Source organism: Neolamprologus multifasciatus, chromosome 1 (genome assembly GCF_963576455.1).
Source record: "Neolamprologus multifasciatus chromosome 1, fNeoMul1.2, whole genome shotgun sequence".
In the NCBI taxonomy this organism is placed as follows: domain Eukaryota; kingdom Metazoa; phylum Chordata; class Actinopteri; order Cichliformes; family Cichlidae; genus Neolamprologus; species Neolamprologus multifasciatus.
In genome coordinates this window covers 15,861,807-15,887,020 of record NC_140439.1, presented here as the reverse complement: position 1 = coordinate 15,887,020, position 25,214 = coordinate 15,861,807, and the positions used below count along the sequence as shown (strand labels likewise).

At 42.3% G+C, this 25,214-nt stretch overlaps 1 protein-coding gene across 2 annotated transcripts in view; it reads left to right on the top strand.

The window, feature by feature from the left end:
* The first annotated feature begins 1,548 nt into the window (after positions 1 to 1,548).
* rasa3 (RAS p21 protein activator 3) overlaps positions 1,549 to 25,214 on the top strand; it is a 43,032-nt gene continuing 19,366 nt past the window's right edge. The window contains exons 1-5 of one of the 2 annotated variants that reach the window (XM_085160313.1): positions 1,549 to 1,796; positions 16,182 to 16,299; positions 18,049 to 18,152; positions 21,752 to 21,846; positions 24,959 to 25,035. In XM_085160313.1, the coding sequence (XP_085016439.1) occupies positions 1,742 to 1,796; positions 16,182 to 16,299; positions 18,049 to 18,152; positions 21,752 to 21,846; positions 24,959 to 25,035 (449 nt within the window). In that variant the 5' untranslated portion in view covers positions 1,549 to 1,741. The remainder of the gene's footprint in view (positions 1,797 to 16,181; positions 16,300 to 18,048; positions 18,153 to 21,751; positions 21,847 to 24,958; positions 25,036 to 25,214) is intronic. The other variant, XM_085160397.1, reaches the window with a different exon arrangement.

Sequence of the window (25,214 nt, the reverse complement as noted above, 5' to 3'; positions counted from 1 at the left end):
TAAAAAAAAAAAAAATCTTCTCTGAGTGATGCTGAACAACTAGTTCATGCATTTATTACTTTTAGGTTGAACAATTTTAATTCATTATTATCTGGTTTCCCTAAAAACTCCATGAAAACCCCTTCAGCTGATCCAAATTCCTCGAGCAAGAATACTGACAGGGATAAGGAGAGCATATTTCTCCCATATTGGCTTCTCCTCACACAGAAGGTCTTGAATAATCAGGCCCGATTAGGGCTCTTCGCTCTGACACTGCAGGGTTACTTTTGGTTTGTAGAGTATTTAAAAGTAGAATGGGAGGAAGAGCCTTCAGCTTTCAGGCCCCTGTTCTGTGAAATCAGCTCCCAGTTTGGCTTCGGGAGACAGACACCTTCTCTACTTTTAAGATTAGGACTAACTGTTCCTTTTTGCTAAAGAATATAGTTATAGCTGAATCAGGTGACCCTGAATTCCCCATGTAGTTACACTGGCCTAGGCTGTTGGGGGCTTCCCGTGATGCACTGAGTGTTTCTTCTTCTTCACTTTTTACTCTCTGTGTGTTTATACACCACTGTGCATTTAATTATTAGTTATTATTAATCTCTGGCTCTCCTCCACAGTGTGTTGTTTCTGGCTGCCCCTCGCTGAGCCTCAGTCTGTCAGAGGTTTGTTAGGACCGTGTCTTGGAAATCAGCCACAATACTTCCTGTAACATCGCCTTGAATCTTGTTGAATTCAGTTGTGAGAATCCACAAAGAGCAGCTCTTTACAGCCCATACACAAAATATACTGAGGCTCACAATACAAATTATTAAGCTGTTTCTGAGTGGTTCTTTTCCCCAAGCCACACCGCTACAACCTACATGCCAAGTCACACTTCAACCACTGACGACATTCATTTTCCTGTTTAGGTGTGGCGACACCGCTTGCAGCACAGACAGCAACAAACAGAGTTTTGTTTTGCTCTCTTATTCCCTTTGTTTTTGCTTCTTTGCGTGTTCCACATAAAATATATCCAAGTTGAAGTTAAGTTGAAATAAAGCTTATATTCCCTTGCATCAATTTATTTGTATTGCTCTATGGATATGACAAAAATAGCTTCAAGAGGAGCCGCTATTTTCTTTCATACTTTTCACTTTTACTTGAGTAAAGAAGTCGAATCAGCACTTCAGTTTTCACCATACTCACCATACTTTTACTTGAGTGACTACAATATGAAAAATAATTTAAAATCACAGCTCATGCCCTCAGATGGTGTCATCTGTGGGCAACTGCTGAAATGTAAACATGATAAATGTAATAATAATAAATAAAATTCTTTGGGACACGTGAGATTAACTTGATGCAAGGCAATGTGATATTTTCCCTTTAAGACCTTGTTCCAAAGAAGGAATATGTCCGATTCAAATTTATTGTTAATATTATTTTACATGTAAACTTTAAAGCTTTTGTTTACAGCAGTTTTCCTGGTGAGACCGCTTCCGCTGCGCTTACATCGCCCGGCACTGTTCACCCAGCATATACTAGTGGGCGGAGCCGTATAAACCACACCCCTCTAGCGCGGCTGCTGCTGCTGCTGTTGGTCTGAGGTTGAGTCCGCTTGTTAGAGCTGAGCCAGCCAGCAGCCGGAGCGCGATAGCCGTCTGGGGAGCATAGATGTGCAAAACCCCTGGAATATCCGTGCGCTGGAGAGGCCAGAACCGACCACCGTGGAGGACCGTCTTCATTTAGTCGTCATAAAGGAAAGTGCCACGGCGAAAGCATGGCGGTAGAAGAGGAAGGTCTCCGGGTTTTCCAGAGCGTTAAAATAAAAATAGGTAAGAGAGAAAAAAAAAAAATCCCTACCCCCAGCCTGAGCGCCTCAATGGATGGCCCCGTATTCACGGGTGAAGCAGGCAGTCAGTGAGGGGCTGGAGGCTGGAGGGACTCGGATCTGTGTTGTTCAGCCTGGTATTGTAATTCAAATCACACGCTTTTTCCTCCCAGCGCACAGACTAATTACAAAAATGAAAATGTTAAGGGGGGAAATGTTCCATAGATCCAAAGCTTTGGGGGATATTGTGGGAATTTGGCAGCTGGCATTTGGACCCAGATCATGTGCGTTTGATAGAAGTCTCCACATGCGGACTTGAACCGATTAGAAGCAAGCTGTGTGGCTGCACACCAAACATCCGGCTGTTTTTTTTATTATTGTTGTTGTTATTATTAATAATAGTATTATGTATCTCAGATAAAGTAAGCCTTGATTTCGTCTAAGCTGCAGCCGGCCAGTCATGTTGTTGCACCCTTCCTCCCCTTATCCCTGCTTTCTCTGCACTCGCCCCCTTCCAAAAAGCTTTATGCATGACTGTCTAGCTATTGATTGTTAGCCCAGATTTCTATATTTAGAATTGTAGCTAGTCTCCAGTGGGTAACCCCGGTTTCTAGGAGGTATGTGGTGCATGCATATCTTGTGAATGGAGCCAGGAGAACTCGTGCAGTGGGTGCTTTATTGAAGAAGACAGTATCCTAATGCAGTTGTCTAACTGTAATATAGTAGTAACTGCATGTAAGCCCGCATATATCAAGCGCTAGAATTGATAATACCGGCTATAACAACAGGACTGTTGAGAGCTTTCCATGCTTTCATTTTTATTACTCTTTAATTGTTTGTGCAAAACAGTCTTATATGTGTACTCGCTCTTTTTTGTTGTTGTTAATGAATCTGTGGGACTGTTGCTAACTTTGGAAAATACTTAAACAATAAACTGGATTTGCAAAGCAAGTTTTGAATACACGTTTTAGGTGTCATCAGAGGGAACACTGTGACGTTTGTTTTGCGAGGGGAAGTGGTCCAAAATGCTGCAGCAGTCTGACCTGTTTGACAGCATGTTCACATGTTTGCCTTTTTAACATCAAACCACAGGGAGCAGACAATCATTTCCTCTGTGTGCTCTAACTGTTATCACGGGTCCTTTTCACTGACATCTGGCACCCAGTTCATCCCGTCTGTGCTGTCCACTTTGTTTTGACTCCAAACATGCAACAGAAGGGATGAACAGGGATGAAGGAGGGGTGGGGGGATAAAAATTTACAATAAACACACATACAAGCTGTGTGCCAGCCAGTATTTCTGGGCACAAAACTCTCCGGTTGTCAGCTTCTCAGTTGAAGTTAGGCTTTGTTTCCAAGCTTCTTACCTCCAGGTGAGTTCCCAGGAGAAAGTTGGAGAAAGAACCTGAGTCAAGTTTATGAAGTACTCCCAGTGAGATACTATGCTCAGACTCAAGGGAGAGTTGCAATATTTAAATTACTATGGTCGCATTAGTTTGCTGCACTTTCTGAATGAGTGTTCAGCCGGCCAGCAGCTTTGAGTTCCTGTTCAGGAAAACCGAATGACTGGAGCAACTCTTCCCGTCACAGATGTCTTTCCTAGATATACGTCTGCTTACAGCTCATGCAAGAAAAAAAAGAAGTGGAGGACTCATATCCTTTAATTCAAGAAAAGAAAACTGTTACCAGTTAGAGTCCAGACCTGAATGTACCTTCAGTATTGAAAATAAATGCAGACACAGGACCGCTGTGAGTGTCATACACAAACATGTTGTATTTTATTACTGAAGAACTACTTAGGCATTAATATTAATGTGTAGTCAGCATTTCACTGTTAGCTGGTTTCATAAAAGCCAGTATAATATGAGCTTTCTTTTAGACTACCGATATTTGGCGATTTAAAAATCCGATATCCTGATATATCGGCCGATATTTTTCTTTATTTTTTAGACACAAAGCAAAAACAGATTTTCCTAGATTTTGTTATGTATAGTTATTTTTTTTAAATATTTAAACTTTGCCTGACTCTCCTCAGATCAGCTGGTTGTTGTTTGTAGCATTCCAAAGTCAATTGTTCCTAACAGGGAAGTTGCAGAGCTCCCCCTGGTGGACAAACCACGCTGTCACTGGTAACATAGTCGAAGGGTGTTTCTCCTGGATTTTTTTTAAACTTTTGTAAATGTTAACACTGCTGCATAGACAAATATCAGATGATATTGATACACACTCGCTACACTCAAGGTTTTTTGACTGTTTGTTGGACATTTTGTTGGACTGGAAGTTACTGGATATTTTTTACAGTTTTTCTGAAATATAATGTGTTTATTATGGATTTACATGTGCTGAGGTCCATTTACCCATGCCTTTTTATATACCAAACTGCTCTCTAAACCTTAATTGAGAAAATAAAGCAGAAATTAACACATAAAAATAATATTAGTTGGAAGTTGTATTACATTGGCTTGCAAAATGTATTCCATCGGAGGTGTAAAGTGTATGTAATCTAAAGTGAAGCTGTGTTACCCTGTAAACTTTTGCCAGTGAGGCATGATTACTGACACTCATGAGGAACATTTACTGTGCGTTTTCATCACCTCTGAGCACTGACCCAATGTTTCCTTCGTCCTTTTTATTCTGTGTCATCAAACAGTGATGACAGTGGAGTTTATACTGTGTTGTTGCCTAGCAGCAGTCATACTTGCCATCAGTACGATTCCCATGGCGCTCTGCTCCCAGTAATGTCTGTGTAACGCTTGCATCACATTGTTTTCATCAAAGTCTTCTCCTTTGGCGTGAGAAGACATTTTGCTGATGACTCAGAGCTGAAAATTTGCCACATAGTTGAAGACCAGAGGCAGCGGGGGAGAAAGAAGGACTTATTATTGTAACGCTGTTCCAGGTGATGACTCGTCTCAGTTTCCTGGAGGAACACGCGAATGTCGGAAACTGACCGGGGCTACTGGGCCCGAGTCCGTACTGTCTGGGGAAAGGCAGGAAATAGGAAGCTGCCCCCAAATGTCTTCCTGATTGGCTGGACTAGACTACAAAAGAATTGTGTTTTTTCCTGCATGGCAACAAGCTAATACAAAGCAGATGTAGTGAGATGCAGGGAGAAAGGGACAGAGGTGGTGTCTCACGTACAGGAGCAGGCTGCGCTCCGTCTGTCGGCGGCTGTGTCTGTGTCGGCGCTCGGAGAGATGGGAACTCTCAGTGGCACAGCTGGAGTTGGGACTTTGCACTAATTAACAACAACATATGTGCATTTGGCCTCTCTGTTGCTGCTAGGAACATAATCTGACAAACACTGTGCAAAACACACTGAAACAATATCTGGGCTCAAATTACTGCGCACGCCTTTGAAGAAATAAATAAGAATATAATCTTAAACCTTGCTGCGGGCATGTTAAGACATTACACGCTCGAACCCACAAAACTTAAAGGTCACTTGTATAGTTTTTAAACACTAGTGTCGCTCTAGAGCAAATTTTTGTTTATTTTCCTTTTTTTAATTTGTTCCATGCATCATGACCCAGAAACAAAGACGTTAACGTGCAGGCAGCGCACGTCGAGCTGAATGAACGTAAGAATGCACAAAAGCCGCGAAGAAGTAAACTTAGTGCCTCCAAAGATGGAAGTGAACTGCGATATGAAATATTGAAAATGTATTTTAAGAAAGGAGGTCAGTTAGACCTTGAAGTTGTTGAGGCTCAGGCATGACGTCTTCTTGTTTGTTTGTACTTTTGCCGTGTTTTTACACAGTGCAATTGGACCACCTACCGATTTGACTCATTTGGAAGTTTGCATTCCTGCGTACACCTCTGACAGCTTCATCAGGGAAAGTTATCAGCATAGCCAATAACAATTTATAATCTACACAATAAGTAAAGCGTTGGAAGAAGCTTATGCAAAAATACTCTGTAAGAAAATATGGAATAACAATCTTTAAAAGTGTGACAGTAGATTTTTTTGTGGCCTTTTTTTGAGCACTGCCAAAATTCTCCCTGAGTGTGTGTTTTACAGGAACCTGCCGTGTAAGATGCAACAACATGCTGACATTCAGTAAGCTTTTAATAATGAAAATGGAGTTACCTACAAAGGACAAACAGAAAAAAAGGGACCGGGAGTCCCGGCTGAAGCAAACAAAAGAGGAAGAAACCCGTGAAGTGACACACAATGGGTCCCCTAAACAAACAAAACTGAAAACAGTAGCGCCGGTAACTCCCAACTCAACCTATAGCCAACAAACAAAGCTGTAAAAGCAGCAGAAAAAAAACAGCCGATGGAGGTGAGGCGGAACGAACGAACGACCGAAACGCCAGTTGGCAACGTTTTTATTCGTCGGCGAGCCTTCAGCAGCCAATCAGCGCTAAGAATAAATCAGACAATTGAGAGAGCAGGTTAACTAGAGTAACAATAAAAACACAACAAGATGATTACTCAACCACCACGCCAGGGTCGTGCGTAACAGTCATTAACGGTTATGTGGAGCTGGTTCCCATCACCTGATAAATATCTGTCTCCTCAGCTGTTCAGTGCTTCCTGTACTCATCAGCTAATACTAATTTGCATGCATATCAGTGCTGGGTGGGTTATGGGGTGTATAGAATTAGCTGAAAACCACCAAGACGTTGCTAATAGCACTGAACCAAAACACAAAAATGCTTCTTGGGGGTTACAGTAAGTATTTAGGTCACATACAGGATGCATGGTTTGCAAATGCACCCACTTTACAGCCCACTTTAATCTTAAGTAGGCTGAACCAGGGAACCTCCCCTTTCTGTCACTGTACAGTTTATCTGCATATTTAATCCCTTTTTCCTTATAATTAATAAAGAAAAAGAAATGGAGTTATATCAGTATGTCGTTTTTAAATAAATGAAAGTAATCTGTCAGCTCGACCCCTTTGGGCTTAAATTGTAAGAAATAAAAGTGTAAAAGATTTTTTTTTACTGCGGAACTATTGTAAAAAATTCTAAAGTACACTGTGAAATAACAGTAGTTCCTGTTATTTCACAGTGTACTTTAGAATTTTTTACAATAGTTCCGCACTGTCATTTATCTGTTTATCTAATAATTAATTACTTTGGTGTAGTATGGCCATGGGAGAGGTCTTTATCAGTCGGAGAAGCTGTAAAAGTGTAAAAGCTATGCCCTCCTTCACATTTTCCAAAGCAGTCCAGCATCCTGGAATGGAGTCTTTTCCGGGCCGATTCTGGCCCCCGGGCCTTACGTTTGACATCCCTGGTTTAAACCCTTTCACCCGGTCATTGGCTGATTGTGTCATAGTGCAAGTCACCGGTTTGGTCTGGAATGGGTTCTCCGCATAAGCTGCGCACCCTGAACTGTTTTCATAGGCTTCATGTTGGTTGGCACAGCACTGTTGTGTTACTGCTTAATGGCGCCGTAACAATACAAGTGTGATTTTTGGAAGAAGTGGGAGAAAAAAACACAGTGAAAGAAACTGCACGGAGTCTGGAGGAGAAAAAGCGATGGCGGTCCAGGAAACAGGAGTGCGCGGCTAACTTCAACAGGCTCAGGCTGGGAGGGAGAATTTGGTTGGGAGTGACAGAGCATCCCTCCCCTCCCTTCGCTTTGCCTTTCTCTTGATAGGTGGCCAACAGAGTTTCCCAAACTTCATTCTGTCCAGACTGAATAGGAGATGCGGAGTGACGGGTGGCTGCGTGAGGAAGGGAGGGGTCAGAAACAGTTCATGTGCGTGCAGCGTTGAAATCTGATTTAGTTTAATGGAAGTAACAAGATCAGTTTGGTGCTGTTATTACATGATATTCATCTACAGTAGATGCTTAATACACTGCATAAGCACAGTCCACCATTTTGTCCTAGAAGGCGAGGTGTGTTGGAAAAAAGTTTGCTGCTGTAAACGTGTGTGTTGACCTGTTCAGATGCAGACAGCGTAGGTGGCTTCAGGCTGGTGGAATAATCCGGTTTGTAATGTGTCCTCCATGGGAAAACAGAACGGGGAATAATGTGGAAGTATTGCCGTAGGCCCCGCATGCAGGGTCAGCACGGGTAAATAGAGGTCTGGAGAGCACGGCTCCTCCCGCGTGTCCTTCAGATGCCTCGTGGAACTGGAAGATGTCTACCAACTAGCAGTGACTTAAGCGTGAAAGCGTTTAGTGGACAGAGAAACTCCCGTGTCACAGAGTGTCAGGAGACGTTACCGCGTTGGTCCTCTTGTCACGACTTTCATGCGAAGTTGAACTTGTGTGGCAGGCGTCTGCACACACGCTGATTAAATCTGGTTTTGCAACAGCGTTTTCCTCCTCTGGCAACACCGGCAATGTCAACTTGCCACATGCGGGGACGTACACCCAACTCGCTCTCCCTTCCTGTGCTTGCAAAAGATAATGTATCTTTGTGTTTGCCAAGCCTGTTTGTGAGTCTGCGTGTGTGGAAAAATAACAGGGTGGGAGGGTAAGAGCTCGTTTTACACCGTTTAATTGTTTTTTTTCTAGAAGTCATAAAAACAAACACAGAGATTTCTAAGAATTATGTGAACGGATAAAAAGCCCGGAGGCAGAGTTGAGGTTAAACTGACCAGAACGTAAAGGAAATAAAGAGCAGTGAAAGCAGCTCTCTGCAGCAGCTACACGCTGACGTGACACCGAATGAACGCACCAGGTCTCTGATCGGAGCTTAATTTAAGCCTAACTGTCCCTGCACAGTTGTGTGTGTGTGTGTGCATGTTTGTAGTTGTGTATTTTTGTTTCGCTCAAGTCAAGTTTTCCATTGAGACTTACAAATCTGTGTAACCATTAGCTCTGTGCAGCGGCAGAAAGAGATTGGGTTTGATCAGTAACTGAATCCTGGTTTATCACACAGTCTGTGCTGTGCAGCCTTTAACCATAAACTCCCTTTGTTTTCCATGCTGTTCCATGCATGCTCCTCCAGCAGCTGTTCTGGTTGGGTGGAAACTTCAGGATAAGACAGCTCAGCTGGTTTCATGGCAGGCAGCTTGTGATAAGCTGCAGTGCGTTTGAAAGCACCTCGAAGCGTCTTTGCAAACCTAAAGAAGTGCAGTTCCTAGTGCGGTAGAGTCATCCAATGGACAGACAGTTCAATTCACACTAATTGTCTCATTCATGATTTAAACGTTCATTTCCACACCTATGATTCCTGGTTTGGAAATACTTATTTATCTTATACTGGGGTTTGGCGCAGCTCTTTAGTCCATCTGTCTGAAACAAGTACTCCCAGCCACCTTGCAGCTCCCTTTAAGGCAGGCTTGTGATTGGCTGCCCCTCATAAATGGATGGTTCAGGGTGCACTTGGTGACAGTGTGAAAGAAAAACTCCCTTTAAACAGGAAGAACTCTCTGACATATCCGGGAATTCTCCGTTTTTCATTAGAACCACCTCATGTCTTCTCCTGATGTTACATAATAAACCCTATGATGCAAATATCTGTGTGGACCTCAGAGCCAACAGTTCGTGCGATCGAGTCTTTCTTGCAGAATACTTTTCTTTTTTTCGTAAAAGTCTGGATGTCCAGGTGACGTCGAGACATGAGCTCAACAGTGGCTCAACCTTAATTTAGGAGTTATTTTTCAACCATGACTGGATGTTGACAAAAGACGGCCAGCCGAGAGTTATTCATCGTCGATATCCCAGAGAATGTTATTTTAATGTTTTCACGCAGATAAAACAGAGCCATACATGTGGCTACAGCTGTGTGAAACAAGTGCATCGGTTATATGGTTTAGTGAAACTTTTGCATGAAACCCTCAGCCCACGTAGGCTTAAAAAGTGGCCGTTCTTATCTACCACACCCCTTGTAGCCTCCTCTACCTGAAGCTGATTCTTCAAGTGTGATTTCCATGCTTAGATGAAAGTAAATCTCTCTGCAGCAGTGGTGACTTATAACAGCCCCCTCCTTTTGTAAAAACCTCAGAGTGGGTGAGGTTTCAGCAGCGCAAAGAAACTGGTGGGTCGGAAGCACGAGCACGAAATGGCTGTCTTAAAAGGTTAACAGGTTTTCACTGATTGTGGGTTTCAGGATGCCCTGGTGCAGGTTCGCAGCGGTAATTGTGGCTACCTGTTGTTGACTGTGTGGCTTATTTCTGACTGCACTGTAATCTGCTCCTGGGCCGTGTTTATTCTCTGAACTGGGCGTACTGATTAGTGTTCACCTTGGACGGTTATAGCTAAAGCACAGATGCAGTTTTAGAGAAGATTGCTTATTGTCGTTGTCACGCGTGAATAGGACTTTCAGGCTGCTGGACATCACATGAGGTCATTCTCCCAGTGTGCAGAATGACTTCACAGCTCAGGACCAGTTTGAGGTTAACTTTGAAAGACGCGGTCAGCATTGGAGTTGCGCCGTGCCAAGTGTCGGGCCTCGTTTGTGCCGAACTGTCCCACCCCCAACTGTTGCTTTAACCTCTGTCGTTGAAAGTGCAAAGTCATAGAGTGAACATTTTTATAGGGCAAATTATTAATCAGATACTAAAAAAGTTGATTGGGAGATTAACTGATGCTAAAAATACATGTGGGCTGTGCTTCTGGTTTCAATGATAAAGCAATATTTCCTACAAGAACAAAGTGCCAGCTTTGGAGATCCACCAAAAAGGCCTGCGTACGTGTGTGTGTGTGTGTGTGGGTGTGTGTGTGTGTGTGTGTGGATGTGTGGGTGTGTGGGTGGGTGGGCGTAATGTTTTTATGTTTAGTCAGAAAAGACTGTTATGTCTTACAGTTTGATTTCAGTTCTCGTTTTGACTCTACCCAGAAGCATCAAAGGAACTGAGCGGAGACAGAGGGATAATATAAATGAGTTTCACTCTTTTCCATTCTCACGGTGTCTCTCTCCGTCTTACACACACACACGCACACACACACACACACACACACACACACACACACACACACACACTCTCAGGGGTAACTGGGTTGTTCGCCGCTTTTAAACTTCGCCTTGGATCCAGTTGAAATTCCTTTCTCCTCATCTCATTTCCTGTTGTCGCTCTCTCCAAAGCTAACCGCTCTCCAGTTTTCTATCTGGCTGACTTCTCTCTCTCTCTCTCTCTTTCTGCAGTCTTCCTCGTCTCTCCCCCTTGATTGAGTACACTGCTTGTATTTTTCTCAGTAACAACCCTCCACCCCCCCACCCTTCCTTTTCTTAAAGCCTGCGTTTCCCAGGCCTGCTACTTGAGCCCACGGCGACTCAAAGCATTCGCGCCTGTGTATCCTCGAATGTGTTCGTGTCAGAGGAGATTAGAATAACGAGGCGAGCGGTGCGTCTGTAACTGTACGCCACAGCATGGCCGTCTGAAACCGGTCGACAGAAGGAGAAAGCCGAACATTCGCTGCATCCATCGCATTGGCTTCGCCGGCTTCCGTTTCCTCATTTCTTCCGTTGTTTTTTTTTCTTTCCTCTGCAGGGATGTAAGGTTTCTTTTTAAGTGTCTCATTTGGCTGTTCACTTTTCTCCTGTCATCTCAGCTCAGTGCCTCCCCCTGTTTTGCGTGCACACAGAAACACGTGCAAAGTGTGTGTGTTTGCTTGTTTTGCTCAGATACTAGGGCAGGATATTCTCCAAGGGCAGCTGCGGTGATGCTTGATGAAAAGAAAAGAAAAACTGCTGTTGTTGTTGGTTTTCTTTTCATATTTTCTGCTTATTATGAATCGCGAGAGAACACACACACACAGCTCTGGAGAAGTTGAAAAATGAACAGATGAAAAAAAAAGGAAGCAGCATGAGATGTAGGGAAAGTGAAATCAGGTTAAAGTTTATCTTGAAAGGGAAAACGAAAGCAGGCGTGAAAGACAAGTCCTGCACTGATAAAAACGTAAACAAAGGAGGCTTCAGACCAAAAGAGAAAAGGGATAAAAGGAAGAAAATGATAGGCAGGCTGAGATGGTGGATTACAGACTCTGGTTTTATAATAAAGTCTTTAATCTAACATGATGAATGGCAGGTTACTGAAGAGGCTTATCTTTTCTTTTGTAACAGGCTCACTCACTCGCCATCAAACATTTACACACAAATATCTAAAAGTGGAGTTTGTATGCTCCACTCTCAGGCTGACAAACTCTCCTGGTCATCATCCAGATAAATAAAACGGTCCATCGCTTCTTCCTCTCCTGAACAGGAAACTGTCACACTGTACTTCTAATTGTGGTAAAGACAGATGGTTTGGCGTATTTACTACAGATCATGTCGTCTTTATAGAGCATACGATCATTTTCTGAGCATTGAGGCAGCAGCCAGTTTCATTTAGTTCCTCAGTAAAGCACAGCATGGAAACACTGTGATCCTTTATTGTAGCTGCCTTTATTTTAGCTTGTAAATTGCACAGTAACGCAGCTGGAAGCAGTAACTGTTCTGATGTGATTACAGGCACTCGAGCACAGTGTATTCAGGCTGTTCAGTATGCAAGCTAGTCCAGGCCGAAGGTGGGAAATCAAGAAGATTCTTCTTCGAGCTTGATTCTGATGTTGTGTGTTTGCTTGCTTGCACAGTGTTAAGTATCGAGATGTTGAAGTCGAATGACCGCTAATCATGAGATGCTAGTTTTGGACATTATAGGTGTGACGGTGTAGGATCAAGTAATAAAAGCGCCAGTCACAAAGGGATAGAGACTGGTTCGCGACCATCTGACAAACAGTTGGGGAGTGTTTGCTGGAGGTTGGAGGAAGTTGCTCTGAAGTCGATTGCTCAAGCTCCTGCCACAGAGGCCTGGAGACTGGTCGTTGTTCCCTGGCAACCACAGGGTGCTGGGTAAAAATGTGTATTTCCTGTTGGGGAAAACCTCAGATTGCTTTGTTCACTAGTGGATTGTCGTGGTTGTCGTGTTTTTCATGGAAGACCATGAATGAGCCAAGACCCAGAACTGTAGTGAAACTGCCAGTTCACCTTCAAAGTAGAAGTTGTGCCTTGTGAAGCATGTTGGATTTTGCGTCGAGGCACACCTTTTTACTTTGAACCAAGGTCTTCTCAGTTTCAGGTTTGCAACACAGTTTTTCAAATTATGCTACTGCTTGGCTAGTAGTTACTGAGCGTTTGCAGACAAGCCAGCATCTTCCATGTAAACTATGGGTGACTGTGACAATCTGCTAGTGACCACCCTCACTGTGACCGATTTTTCTCAGCAGCCACTCGCTAACCAGTCCAGGAGTGGACGCTTTTTTCCTAGAGACTGGTGGCTGTATCATGTTTAATGTGACAGGCTGCTCCTCAGGAATGTGTCGGCGCTACTAATGAATCAGGGTCTAGAAAATGAAGCCAATGTGCAGGTAGCTAAGCTTGCAAATCCTAGAATCACACCTTTAGACTGGCTCCAACTTTCATTGGAGTATTACCAAAGTGAAGCTAGTAAGCTTAGTAAGCTAGCTAGCTAGCTAAAGTGCGTCGAAAACAGTCTTTTATACCAACATAAAAGGATGTGCGTTTTCACCCTAAAATATTATTAACTCACTTTTGGTGCCAGCTTCAGATGGCTGTCTGAGGAACACTTCGAACTTGCCTTCATTTAATTAAATTCAGTTCAATTTAGTTTTAGTTATATAGTGCCAAATCACAACAGCTGCATTTAGAGGCTTCAATAATCACCAGACCTGAAGATGTGCAGGAGATGTGACACATTGGCAGTCGTAGAAATATATTCTTTATGTTGAACTCATAGGTGTCAACACCCCCATTATGCTGTTTCTAATTTGCATGAACATTAAACTCTATTAAATAACTTGAACGCACAAATGATTAAGTTTTGTGTTTTTACCTAATGTTCCCAGATTGTCTACATATACAGTCCACATATTACATATAGCTTCAAACCATCATTTCAATCTTTCAACCCACAATCAGATTCAAGAGGTGTCGGCAGCTTCTGTCCAGAAAGACCATAAATAGTTGAAAGTGGATGATATATCTTTGCTGGTTTAGCTGCTGTGGGACGATTTCAGTTCTCCACTTACTGCATCATTTTGATTAAAATGGTTGTTACCCACCATCTAGCGCTGGAAAGACGCACTGTTAGATGACTTACACAGTCTGTTTACAAAGTGCAACACTTAGATACTGCAAAAACATGCAATTTGGGCTGAGTAGTGTCACCAAAATCATTTTGCACATCCTGTCGGTTATTGTGGGAACTTAAAAATAAAAATAAAAAACTTTCCCCTGTTTGGAGACATCTATGTAAAGTTACTAACTTTACTGTAAAAAACAACAACACTGTTTACAAGCTACTTGTAAGACCTCATGATTTGAAACTTTTAACCCCTTGAACTATCTCAAGACTGATTTAAAAAAAAAAAAAGATTTAATCTGCGCTGGTTTTGTTTTTGTTTTTACTAAGTTTAGTCATTAAACACATTTGCACGCTTTAAGCACTCTCACTGGGAACACTGTGGTAATCCCATGATGTTTCTGGTCACCAGGATGAGTGCAATCTGCAATCTTGCAGTTCGTGAATGAAAGCAGGTGGAAAACAGAGATTGGAGGGAATTCAGGTGCTCGGGGTGAATGAGGAGGATTACGGGACGGCGATAAAGTAAATATGAGAAAATAAATGAGAGCTGCAGAAGCAAGGGAGCTCTAATGACAGTAGGAAGTAAAGGGATAAAGACAGAGATGAGAGGCGGTTACATCATCTTGAAAGGCAGATGGAGCTGTATAGTTTGCATCAATACGTCAAAGCGGTGCCACGTGTGTCCAGTTCCAGAGCTCAGGTGTCGTCTTAATTTGTGAATGAATGTTGTTATTGTGAATTGTTGAGTAACGATTCACGCAGTGCACGAATCAGCCTCCAGAGAAGCAGTCATAACACCGTGTTGTATTACAGACCCCACAGGGTGCACTTCACCGTCTTTGTTTGTCTCAGCGAGGGTTTAAGGTTTATCCAGCGTCACGGACTGAAGGTGGAGGCACCAGATCGTATCTTGCTTGCAGCTGGCTGCTTGCCTGCTATCTATTTTACAAAAAACGAGTGGGAGTAACAACAGCGCATTGTGAAAACGCTCAAAGGACATGTCTTGTGTTTTGCATTGTCAGCAAATCATTGATGTGACTGATTGTTTTGAATTTTCCTTGTGGGATTTGTTGAAGGAAATGTGGAACATCTTGCCCCACCTTCCTGGTTCTGTGATAAGATGCGGTTATCGGGAAGTCTTGATTATATAATGCCAGCAGGGGAATTATGTTTTAGTATTTATGGTAGGGCTGATTGAGAGGAACTTTAGTGGGGCTGCTGCATTAATGTGCAGCCATACTGAGAAACAGGAAAAATAATTTGAAGATAGCCATCTGCTTTGCAGTTTCACGCCCGGCTATTTGGTGTCAAATGTCAACTCTCTCCCCTCCCCCCTAGGGTCAGCCGCAGGGTCGGAAACCCGGCAGTGGAGATTTCTGGCTTAGTATCTCTGATGTGTTTCCTGGTGCAGTAAGAGTAATCAAAGTTTATATTGTTATGTATCATATGATAAGGCAGTGGTTCTTAACATGTGGATTCACTCCCAAGATAAATACAAAGTGACGCAGGATGATGGAGGAGTTCCTCATCGGTGCTTTAGAAATCTTTCATAGGATCCTCTTTAAAGGATAAAAACATAAGGAGACATGCTAAATATGAGGTAAGGTAATGTAAAAGGCAGAGATGTGGATAAAGAGAAGTACTGCCTTAAAGAGAAAGTGTCAATTTATCAAATAGCATCACCCGCCCTTTAAACTCATGCTTCTTACTGTGAAGACGTTTTAAAGCCAGAAATAACAGAGCAGCGTATCCTAGCAGTGTCAGATAACCACACAGACAATGAAGCGTTACTCAAGCAGACATTCACAATGATGGTTAACACTGTGAGTCCCCCCCAGGGTAAAGAGGGTAATGGCTAAAGTGGATGCACGTCTTCATAAATGAGAATAAATTGGCCCTGTGGGACCAGAGTACCACCTCTCCGGTTTGTGTGTTTGTGTGTCTCGGTGGGTGGCTGGATCACATTTTTGTTAAAGGGAGTGCTGACACACATGTTTGACATACAGGAAGTGTCCCACGCAGATTCATTCATTCACAGATGTTACATCACAGGCACAGGCACGCTCGCGGACACGGTGTTCATGTGTCGCACTTTGTTTTCTGAGGCCACGGTTTTATATATCTGCACATAAAAACAGCCGCCCTGGCAGAGCTAAGCTCATTATACATGGTGTCGGATGTGGTTAGGTAATGACAATGAGAGTGCGCGTTGGGACACTGTACCAGCTCTGGACCCCTCCTCCCTCCTTCATACACTCATCTCTAAAACAACAAACTTTACATAATGGTTTTTTTTTGTTAATGCTTTCCTAGTTCTTTAATAAATAATGACCTGTAGCCTGAATAAACACATTGTTTTTTTCCTACTTAATATGCCTCCTTTGTTCTTTACATTGTGCAGGAGAAGCAAAAAACATCCCTCCGTACCCGGGGCCAAACAAGATGAGGGACTGTTACTGCACAGTCAACCTGGACCAAGAGGAAGTCTTCAGGACCAAGATTGTGGAGAAGTCACTTTGGTACAGGCCCAGCTGTCCATTTTTCTGTCTTTTTAACTTTGCTTCTAATCTTTTTGGTGTGTAGTTACAGAAATATGCAGTTGCGACATTTAAATAATACCTAAAGGCAAAGCTGATCATGAATTTAAACAAAAAGAAGCACCAGAGTATTAAAAATGGCAGCTGGAAAGGGAAAACGATTGAGGTGTCTCACCTGATGTCAGCGTGTCCACCATAGTGGAGATGGTTCAAAACCAACATGCTTTAAAAGGCACAACTTTTATTTTGAAGGCGAACCTCCTCCATTTCCAGGTTTGCTGCACAGTTTCACTACAGCTCCGAGAGTAGCTGTGCAGTGTCCATCACAAAAGAAATCACAAAACGTTTTAAGTCAGCCGTTCAGGAAATAACCATTTGTCCCTAGTGACAGTTGTTGCCGGTTGCAGACCAGCCTCCAGACCTGTGTGACTTGTTAACTTAAACCTATACTGTCACAATGACTGTTACATATCTAAAATATCAGACGTTTACATGGTTACATGTGGTTAGTGGTCACATGTCTGCAAAACCTCAGTACGGCCTAAAGATGTTTTGACATATATATGACCTATAGTTTGTTCTGGTCTCAACCAGTGGATGAGTTTGTAATCTGTAGCTTTTTCCTGTGGTTTGGTTTCTGTTCACGCAGAGAAAACTCCAAGCCAACCGAAACGCGTCACTAGAAACCATCTGAAAACATTCAGTCTGCTTATTGGCCAGATGCATCTAGAGCAGGAGAACAAGATAAAATATAGGAAAGATGTCCTAATATTTGTATTCCCATCTGAGTGGGATTACGGTTGTCACATCTTCACATATGACCCACGCCAAGGGAGAAAATGAGCCATCTAAACAGACTAAACCGGTGTTCCTCAGATCAATAAACTACTATTATTTTCACTTTATGATATCTGCACTGTTGCTCACACTTGAGGGAAAGCAGAGACTAAATCAATGGAGTCAAAATGTACTTAGCCCGCGAGGGCTTTATTTTCATTGTCTCATGTGATTCATTGACAAAATCAATCACTGCTGAACAAGGAAAGGAAAATAAATGTGGTTGTGATGTTTACACAGAGGGGAATGTACCCTTACCTTACCCCAACTAAGACACACCTGTTCAGACAACACTGAAAAATGCTTTGGAGGCACGAATAGTTTGCAGATTAACCAACCAGTCCATCGATTAGCTCACTTTAAACTTGATAGGCTGCTTTGTTACTTTCCAAACACAACAGCATGTATTTAATAGAATACATTACATTGAAATACTGCTATAGAAGTAAAAGTATTATCGTACTTTAAAATATGACGCTGTTTCCAGACAAAGATGAAATAAATGAATTAAAAGGCAGTTATTTGGTGTCGAAGATAATGCAGCACCACTTAAATGGCATGGTTCAGACAGGCTGTAAAGGGGTACAGTGGTACTGAAACCCACTGCATTCACAAAACCAAGAAAACCTTGCACACTGTCTTTCTCAGTATGACTTCTCTATCTAAACCAATAGTTTTTCATGATAATGAAAGATCTTTTTTTCTTTGAATAATTCCAAAGCCTTTCATTGCATTCGTGACTTGAATCTGCATTTTGCTAAATCTCTTTGTCCAGAACATGTTGCAGACATGTGACCTGAATTTCTTCTCTCAAATTTCAAAATCTCGCCATCTGTGTTAGTCGTGCAGCTTGCTTTATCAGACTGATCACAGTTCCTCTCTTCTCTCCTGCAGTCCGTTCTACGGGGAGGACTTCTACTGCGAGATCCCGCGTAGCTTCAGGCACCTCTCCTTTTACATTTTCGACAGGGATGTCTTCAGAAGGGACTCCAGTATCGGTGAGTAGGCAACTGCTCCTCTCGATAAAAAAATCTCACCGTTTCACCTCTCGCTACGGGCGTAACGATTCTGAAACCAAGGCAAAATTCTGTAGTGTGAAACCCACCCCACCCACCCATCCACCCACCCTTTGCTTCAACTGTCGAGCTCTCTGTCCTCTGTCCCAGAGCAGGCATGCTGAGACAAACCTCAGTGCAGCAGCTCAGTGTATAAGTGTAAACACAGACAAACAAGTTATATGTTGCGTGGGGGGCCATGGTAAATATACTCACCACAGGTTTTTACTGTTCTTACTCAAACCTCCCACTGTTTTTAGGCATTGTCCTGTGATTGGATGGTAAATTGTTAGCCGTATCAGAGTAGGCGCTTCCATCGTAGGCAGGCAGAGCCAGATAAGAGTCACAACTCATGATTTTTACAGGTTTAAATAAACAAAAACAGCTGCATGAGAGCATAATGCAGAATGATGCAAGCATGGCAGTGGTGTCATTATTCATTTGGCAAGGAAGTTCATTTAGGTGGATGCACGCACCTGGTGAAACCATTCATTTGTGCTGAGGGCGTAAAATCAAAAGTAGCACCTTAGTGAAGGTCACAGCTGACATTTAGCTGACTTAACCTTTTTCCATGCTCAGCACATCAGCTGTTAAATGAAAGGGAAACAGCCAGTCAGAGCGGAATAAGAGCATCCCTCCCACTGATCCAGTCCAGCACCTACCGCAGACTCAACCACGCTTCACTTCCTGTGTTTTGATTTGCAATCGTGGGCGACTGGTCTCTCATACTTATTTCTACAGAACCATCAATAGGTACCAGTCTCTGTCTCCATGGCAACGTACAGACTCATTGATGTTTCATTGATGTTTTTCCCACGATCCAGGATCTCTCTGTTCTGGGTTGAGACACCTTTTCAAACACCATCAATTACAGCAACAGCTAAGGATGCATTATTTCCTTTTTAAAATGTTTTTTTTTTTCTGCCCAAAACCTCTCATCTGAGGTTGGCAGTTTGGATTTTGTGGTGAAACATCAGAATAACTTGTACTGACATTCAGTTGTTGAACTGATGTTCTTGGAATTTGCACTTGTATGGAAATTACTCCAAGAGACCTTCCCAACTTGTGTAAATCTTGAGTTCTCCTTAGATCTTCACTGAGTTCCTTGGACATTTCCATTGTTCTCAGTATTGATCAATCCAATGAGTGCTGTCAAACAAATCCTTTATTGCTGGCAAAGACAAACTACCAGCTAAAATCAAACACGATCATTACAGTTCAAACAAATCGTTAAAAGCCCCAAAATTATCATGAAACATTGATGCCCACGATTACGGTATGTAAACTTGCGACCACAACTGCATATATATATATATATATATATATGTATGTGTATATATATATATATATATATATATATATATATATACAGTGGGGCAAAAAAGTATTTAGTCAGCCACCGATTGTGCAAGTTCCCCCACTTAAAATGATGACAGAGGTCAGTAATTTGCACCAGAGGTACACTTCAACTGTGAGAGACAGAATGTGAAAAAAAAAATCCATGAAATCACATGGTAGGATTTGTAAAGAATTTATTCGTAAATCAGGGTGGAAAATAAGTATTTGGTCACCTCAAACAAGGAAAATCCCTGGCTCTCACAGACCTGTAACGTCTTCTGTAAGAAGCTTTTCTGTCCCCCACTCGTTACCTGTATGAATGGCACCTGTTTGACCTCATCATCTGTATAAAAGACACCTGTCCACAGCCTCAACCAGTCAGACTCCAAACTCCGCCATGGCCAAGACCAAAGAGCTTTCGAAGGACACCAGGAAAAGAATTGTAGACCTGCACCAGACTGGGAAGAGTGAATCTACAATAGGCAAGCAGCTTGGTGTGAAAAAATCAACTGTGGGAGCAATCATCAGAAAATGGAAGACATACAAGACCACTGATAATCTCCCTCGATCTGGGGCTCCACGCAAGATCTCATCCCGTGGGGTCAAAATGATCATGAGAACGGTGAGCAAAGATCCCAGAACCACACGGGGGGACCTGGTGAATGACCTGCAGAGAGCTGGGACCAAAGTAACAAAGGTCACCATCAGTAACACACTACAACGGCAGGGAATCAAATCCCGCAGTGCCAGACGTGTTCCGCTGCTGAAGCCAGTGCATGTCCAGGCCCGTCTGAAGTTTGCCAGAGAGCACATGGATGATACAGCAGAGGATTGGGAGAATGTCATGTGGTCAGATGAAACCAAAGTAGAACTTTTTGGTATAAACTCAACTCGTCGTGTTTGGAGGAAGAAGAATACTGAGTTGCATCCCAAGAACACCATACCTACTGTGAAGCATGGGGGTGGAAACATCATGCTATGGGGCTGTTTTTCTGCCAAGGGGACAGGACGACTGATCCGTGTTAAGGACAGAATGAATGGGGCCAAGTATCGTGAGATTTTGAGCCAAAACCTCCTTCCATCAGTGAGAACTTTGAAGATGAAACGAGGCTGGGTCTTCCAACATGACAATGATCCAAAACACACCGCCCGGGCAACAAAGGAGTGGCTCCGTAAGAAGCATTTGAAAGTCCTGGAGTGGCCTAGCCAGTCTCCAGACCTCAACCCCATAGAAAATCTGTGGCGGGAGTTGAAAGTCCGTGTTGCTCGGCGACAGCCCCAAAACATCACTGCTCTTGAGAAGATCTGCATGGAGGAATGGGCCAAAATACCAGCTACTGTGTGTGCAAACCTGGTAAAGACCTATAGTAAACGTTTGACCTCTGTTATTGCCAACAAAGGTTATGTTACAAAGTATTGAGTTGTATTTTTGTTATTGACCAAATACTTATTTTCCACCCTGATTTACGAATAAATTCTTTACAAATCCTACCATGTGAATTCATGGATATTTTTTTTTCACATTCTGTCTCTCACAGTTGAAGTGTACCTCTGGTGCAAATTACTGACCTCTGTCATCATTTTAAGTGGGGGAACTTGCACAATCGGTGGCTGACTAAATACTTTTTTGCCCCACTGTATGTATATATATATATATATATATATAAATACACACCATCATATATGTATATGTGTATCTGTATAGTGGGTATGACTGCTTTATCGCAAAACAATGTTTTGGCTACAAATACGTGTCAAAGGTGTGTGTTTGTTTGTGTGGGTGGATGTTTCTATCATTGGGTGTGTCAGTGTGTGCTGGTGGGTTTGGATGTGCAGCGTGGGTGTGTGTGAGGTCTCAAGCACCACACACACAAATGGAAAAATTTATCTGTGTGTGGGTATGTGTGTTAATGTCTGTGGGTGTTGCAAACCCCTACTCTGACTGATTTCAGAAAAGAAATGACAGGGGTCATTTCCAGGGTACCAAAATGCACGTTGTTGTATTTCTGTGCCAGGTGACTGTGTGCATTAAAAAGCAATTGGCATGTGGTTTTACAGTACATGAGCAGACATGTAAGTATTTGTGTAAAAGTTTGTCAAGCATTCACGATCTACGTCACACTGAAGTACGCAGGCTTTTTGGGATGCATGAAGTCAGTTGTGTTTTTCAGCTCATTTATCTTTGTGTGCTAACATGTGTGTAGGCAAGGTTGCTGTGAAGAAAGAGGACCTGCAGAAATATCACGGGAAAGACACCTGGTTCCAGCTACAACCTGTCAGCGCTGACTCAGAGGTGCAGGTCAGTACAAAGACACGGACTACTTTTATAACAAAACTAAGTGTGCACTTTTCATCTCTTCCTCTCTTTTTGTACAATCTCTAGTTGTTGTTGTTTTCTACAGAAAAGGTTTTGTTTTTTTAAATCTCCCCTAAAAATGTGTACAGTTAAAATTGAAAGCTGGCATTAAATACTTTTAATGTCAGTCAACATTCAAAGCAAACCTAAACCATAAATCATCACTGGTAAGAGAAACCCTTTATTTGGGTCAGTCTTATAATAGCATTTCTAATTTCTCCACTTAATGCAAATTTAACAGTTCACAGCATTAATCCCATCACACAGCTGCACAGTCATGTTCCCCTTTTTCCCCGTACACTGATAAGCTTCTTTGAAAATTTTCACAAAAAAACATCTTACAGTTAAACATAGTGTAAAAAAAGACATTGTATTACATTATTGTAAGCCCACATTGCTTCATTATGACCCTCCTTTTATTTGTTGGTGCCACTGTTGTTTTGACGTGAGTTTATTCCTTTTGATTTTTAATATAAACTAAATACTTGGTGGCAAACACATTGTCAGGTAAAAGCTTAAAGTCTCAAAGTCTTAAAATTTTAACCCAGCACATGAAAGATCCCCAATTCGAGACCAGGTATAGACACAAATCTCTGGTAGGGTTGGATCAGGAAGGGGATCTGGTGTAAAAAATCTGACAAATCAAATATGTAGTTCCTGCTGCTGTGGCGTCCGCCCCTGTGAATAACAGAGCGCCTGAAAGAATAGGCTAGCTGACATTAGCTAGTGCTTGCTAATCAGAATCAATTCTGATTAGCAAGCACTAGCCTTCAATACTGAATACTAGGCTAAGGTCACCTTCTCAACCAGGTGCACCACAGTGGTACCCCAGCTAATGTTAGCTAACTTTCTGTAACAATACCTCAAGCTAAACTTAGCAAACATGAATTTACATTACTTACCAGTCTTCATTTTATGTGTTGATAGCTATAGTAGTGCCCCAGCTAATGTTAGTTAACTTTATCTAACACTAGCTGAAGTTTTTTAACATTAGCTGACATTTTCAAACATTAGCCTTCAGTACATGGGTCACCTGATCAACCGGGTGAGCTATAGTGGCGCTTCAGCTAATATTAGCTGCCTTTAGCCAACATTAGCAGACACTAGTTTTTGATACATGGGTTGCCTGTGAGCTATAGTGGCAAACACTAGCTTAGGTCTGTCCTTAATCTAATATTAATTAGGGTACCTAATATTAAGAACTTGTGTCACTTTACTTATTCATACAGTAAATCCTCTTTTAATAAGCTCTTTTGTTTAAGGGAAAAGGGCCCTGCTTAAAAATCATATTCCTGAAGGTAAGGTACTAAACAGCACTGTTTTGGTACGGAAATACAAGTGTTTTAAATGTACTCATATCAAAACATTTTAAATATTACACCTTCCCTCCACCATGTATAGATGTAGTGCATCTGTGTGTTCGTGTCTGAATTGGGGCAGAACCCAAACAAACAGACTGTGTGTGCACCTGAAACATTTGAGACTGGAGGGTCAAAGTCACCTGTGTCTCTGTGTCTACATAAAAAACATTTGTTCACCTGTAAGAGTTAACGTGCAGCTTTTATAATATTACTCTATGCTCTCCATTTGCCATGAATGAATGAAATTAATGGCTAAATGTCAGCTGATTGACAGATGTGAAAGCTTATGTTTGGACTGCAGGTTTTTGTTTTCATTGACTCATCTTGTATGACAAAGATAAAAGAAGTGTTTGCGGGAAGATTAAAGGACAGCGCTGGGTGAAAGGGTCGTTTTAATGTTCAGTGTAGCACTGTTTGCAGTCTCTGTTACCACTTATGTGTCTGTCAGTTGCTTTGTCGTCTTTCCCCTCGCTCACCTTCTCAACCAGGTGCACCACAGTGGTACCCCAGCTAATGTTAGCTAACTTTCTGTAACAATACCTCAAGCTAAACTTAGCAAACATGAATTTACATTACTTACCAGTCTTCATTTTATGTGTTGATAACTGCAGATGACTGCCCCTCTTTGAGCTTGGTTCTGCTGGAGGTTACTTCCTGTTAAAAGGGAGTTTTTCCTTCCCACATTTACCAAGGGCTTGCTCGCAGAGGGGTTGTGTGATTGTTGGGGTTTCTTTCGTTTTAATATTGTAGGGTCTTTACCTTGTTGTTATGATATGTACAGATTTCATTTTATAGCACTTGTCCACCATACTTATTTATTACATGTGCAGTATTCTCTACTATTCACTATTCAGCAGTGTCACTCACCCACACACATGCACACACAGAGTGTGAGACACAGTGAACAGTGAACAGTAACATCTGCAGACAGATGGGTGTGTGTAGCCCTAGAGCAGGGGTCTGAAACAGAGAGACATTCATGCGAGGAGCCGGGGAGAGGAAGGATGTGTGAGAGAACGAGACAAGAGAGAGAAAAGTGAATGTGATGGATCAGATGAAGTAGGAAGATAGAGTGTCTCTCTTCTCTTTTCAATAGAGGACACATTGTTTTGCCTGTGTGCACATGTGTGTGTAAAGTGTGCGTGTGTTTGTTCTCTCAGCTTGAATCGCGCAGAAAGAGCCAACGCCTGTAGGTTTGCATACTGATGCTGTTAATTAATGGAGTTTTTCTGGACAGCTGCATCGCTGCACTGTCATCATGTCATTAATCCAATCACTTCAGAGGAAGAATAACTTCAGCATGATGTTCAGGCTCAGCTATTTTCACAGTGTCTCTGTTACTGAAGGAATTCCACTTGTTCATGATTGTGTGTTTTTGTTTTGTGAGGGGATTTATTAGAGATAAATTACTCCGTATTTCTGTGTGTGTTGAATGAAACTCCCTCTCCATGGATCGGTCTTATTCTGAGAAACTGTTTCACGCCTTAGATACGATTAAGTAACACCAAGTTTGCACCAGATTGCATGGCGGTTTCAGTTTCAGATTTAGCAGAAATTTGTCTTGTGACACAAACCAGCTGTATTTCCTGTACACACATCAGGGCAAAAATCTGCAGCGGGCTGAATTTTATGCTGTGTTCTCAGTGGACAAACAATGGGCTAATAACAGGTGTCTCTGTTTTTGTGTCATGCAGGGAAAAGTGCACCTGGAGCTTCGTCTGAGTGAAGTCATCACGGACAGTGGCGTCATCAGCCATAAACTGGCCACACGGTGAGGCCACTCATACACACAAACACGTAAACACGCAAAAAATGCTTATATTTAATGTACATTTTTTACCTGCATTGCCATACCATCTTTCTTTGTACCACTATGGTGCTAACAGGCGGTGACACTTTTTTTTGTACATGGCCTTTTGTTGTTTGAAAATGTGACTGTATTCACATGTG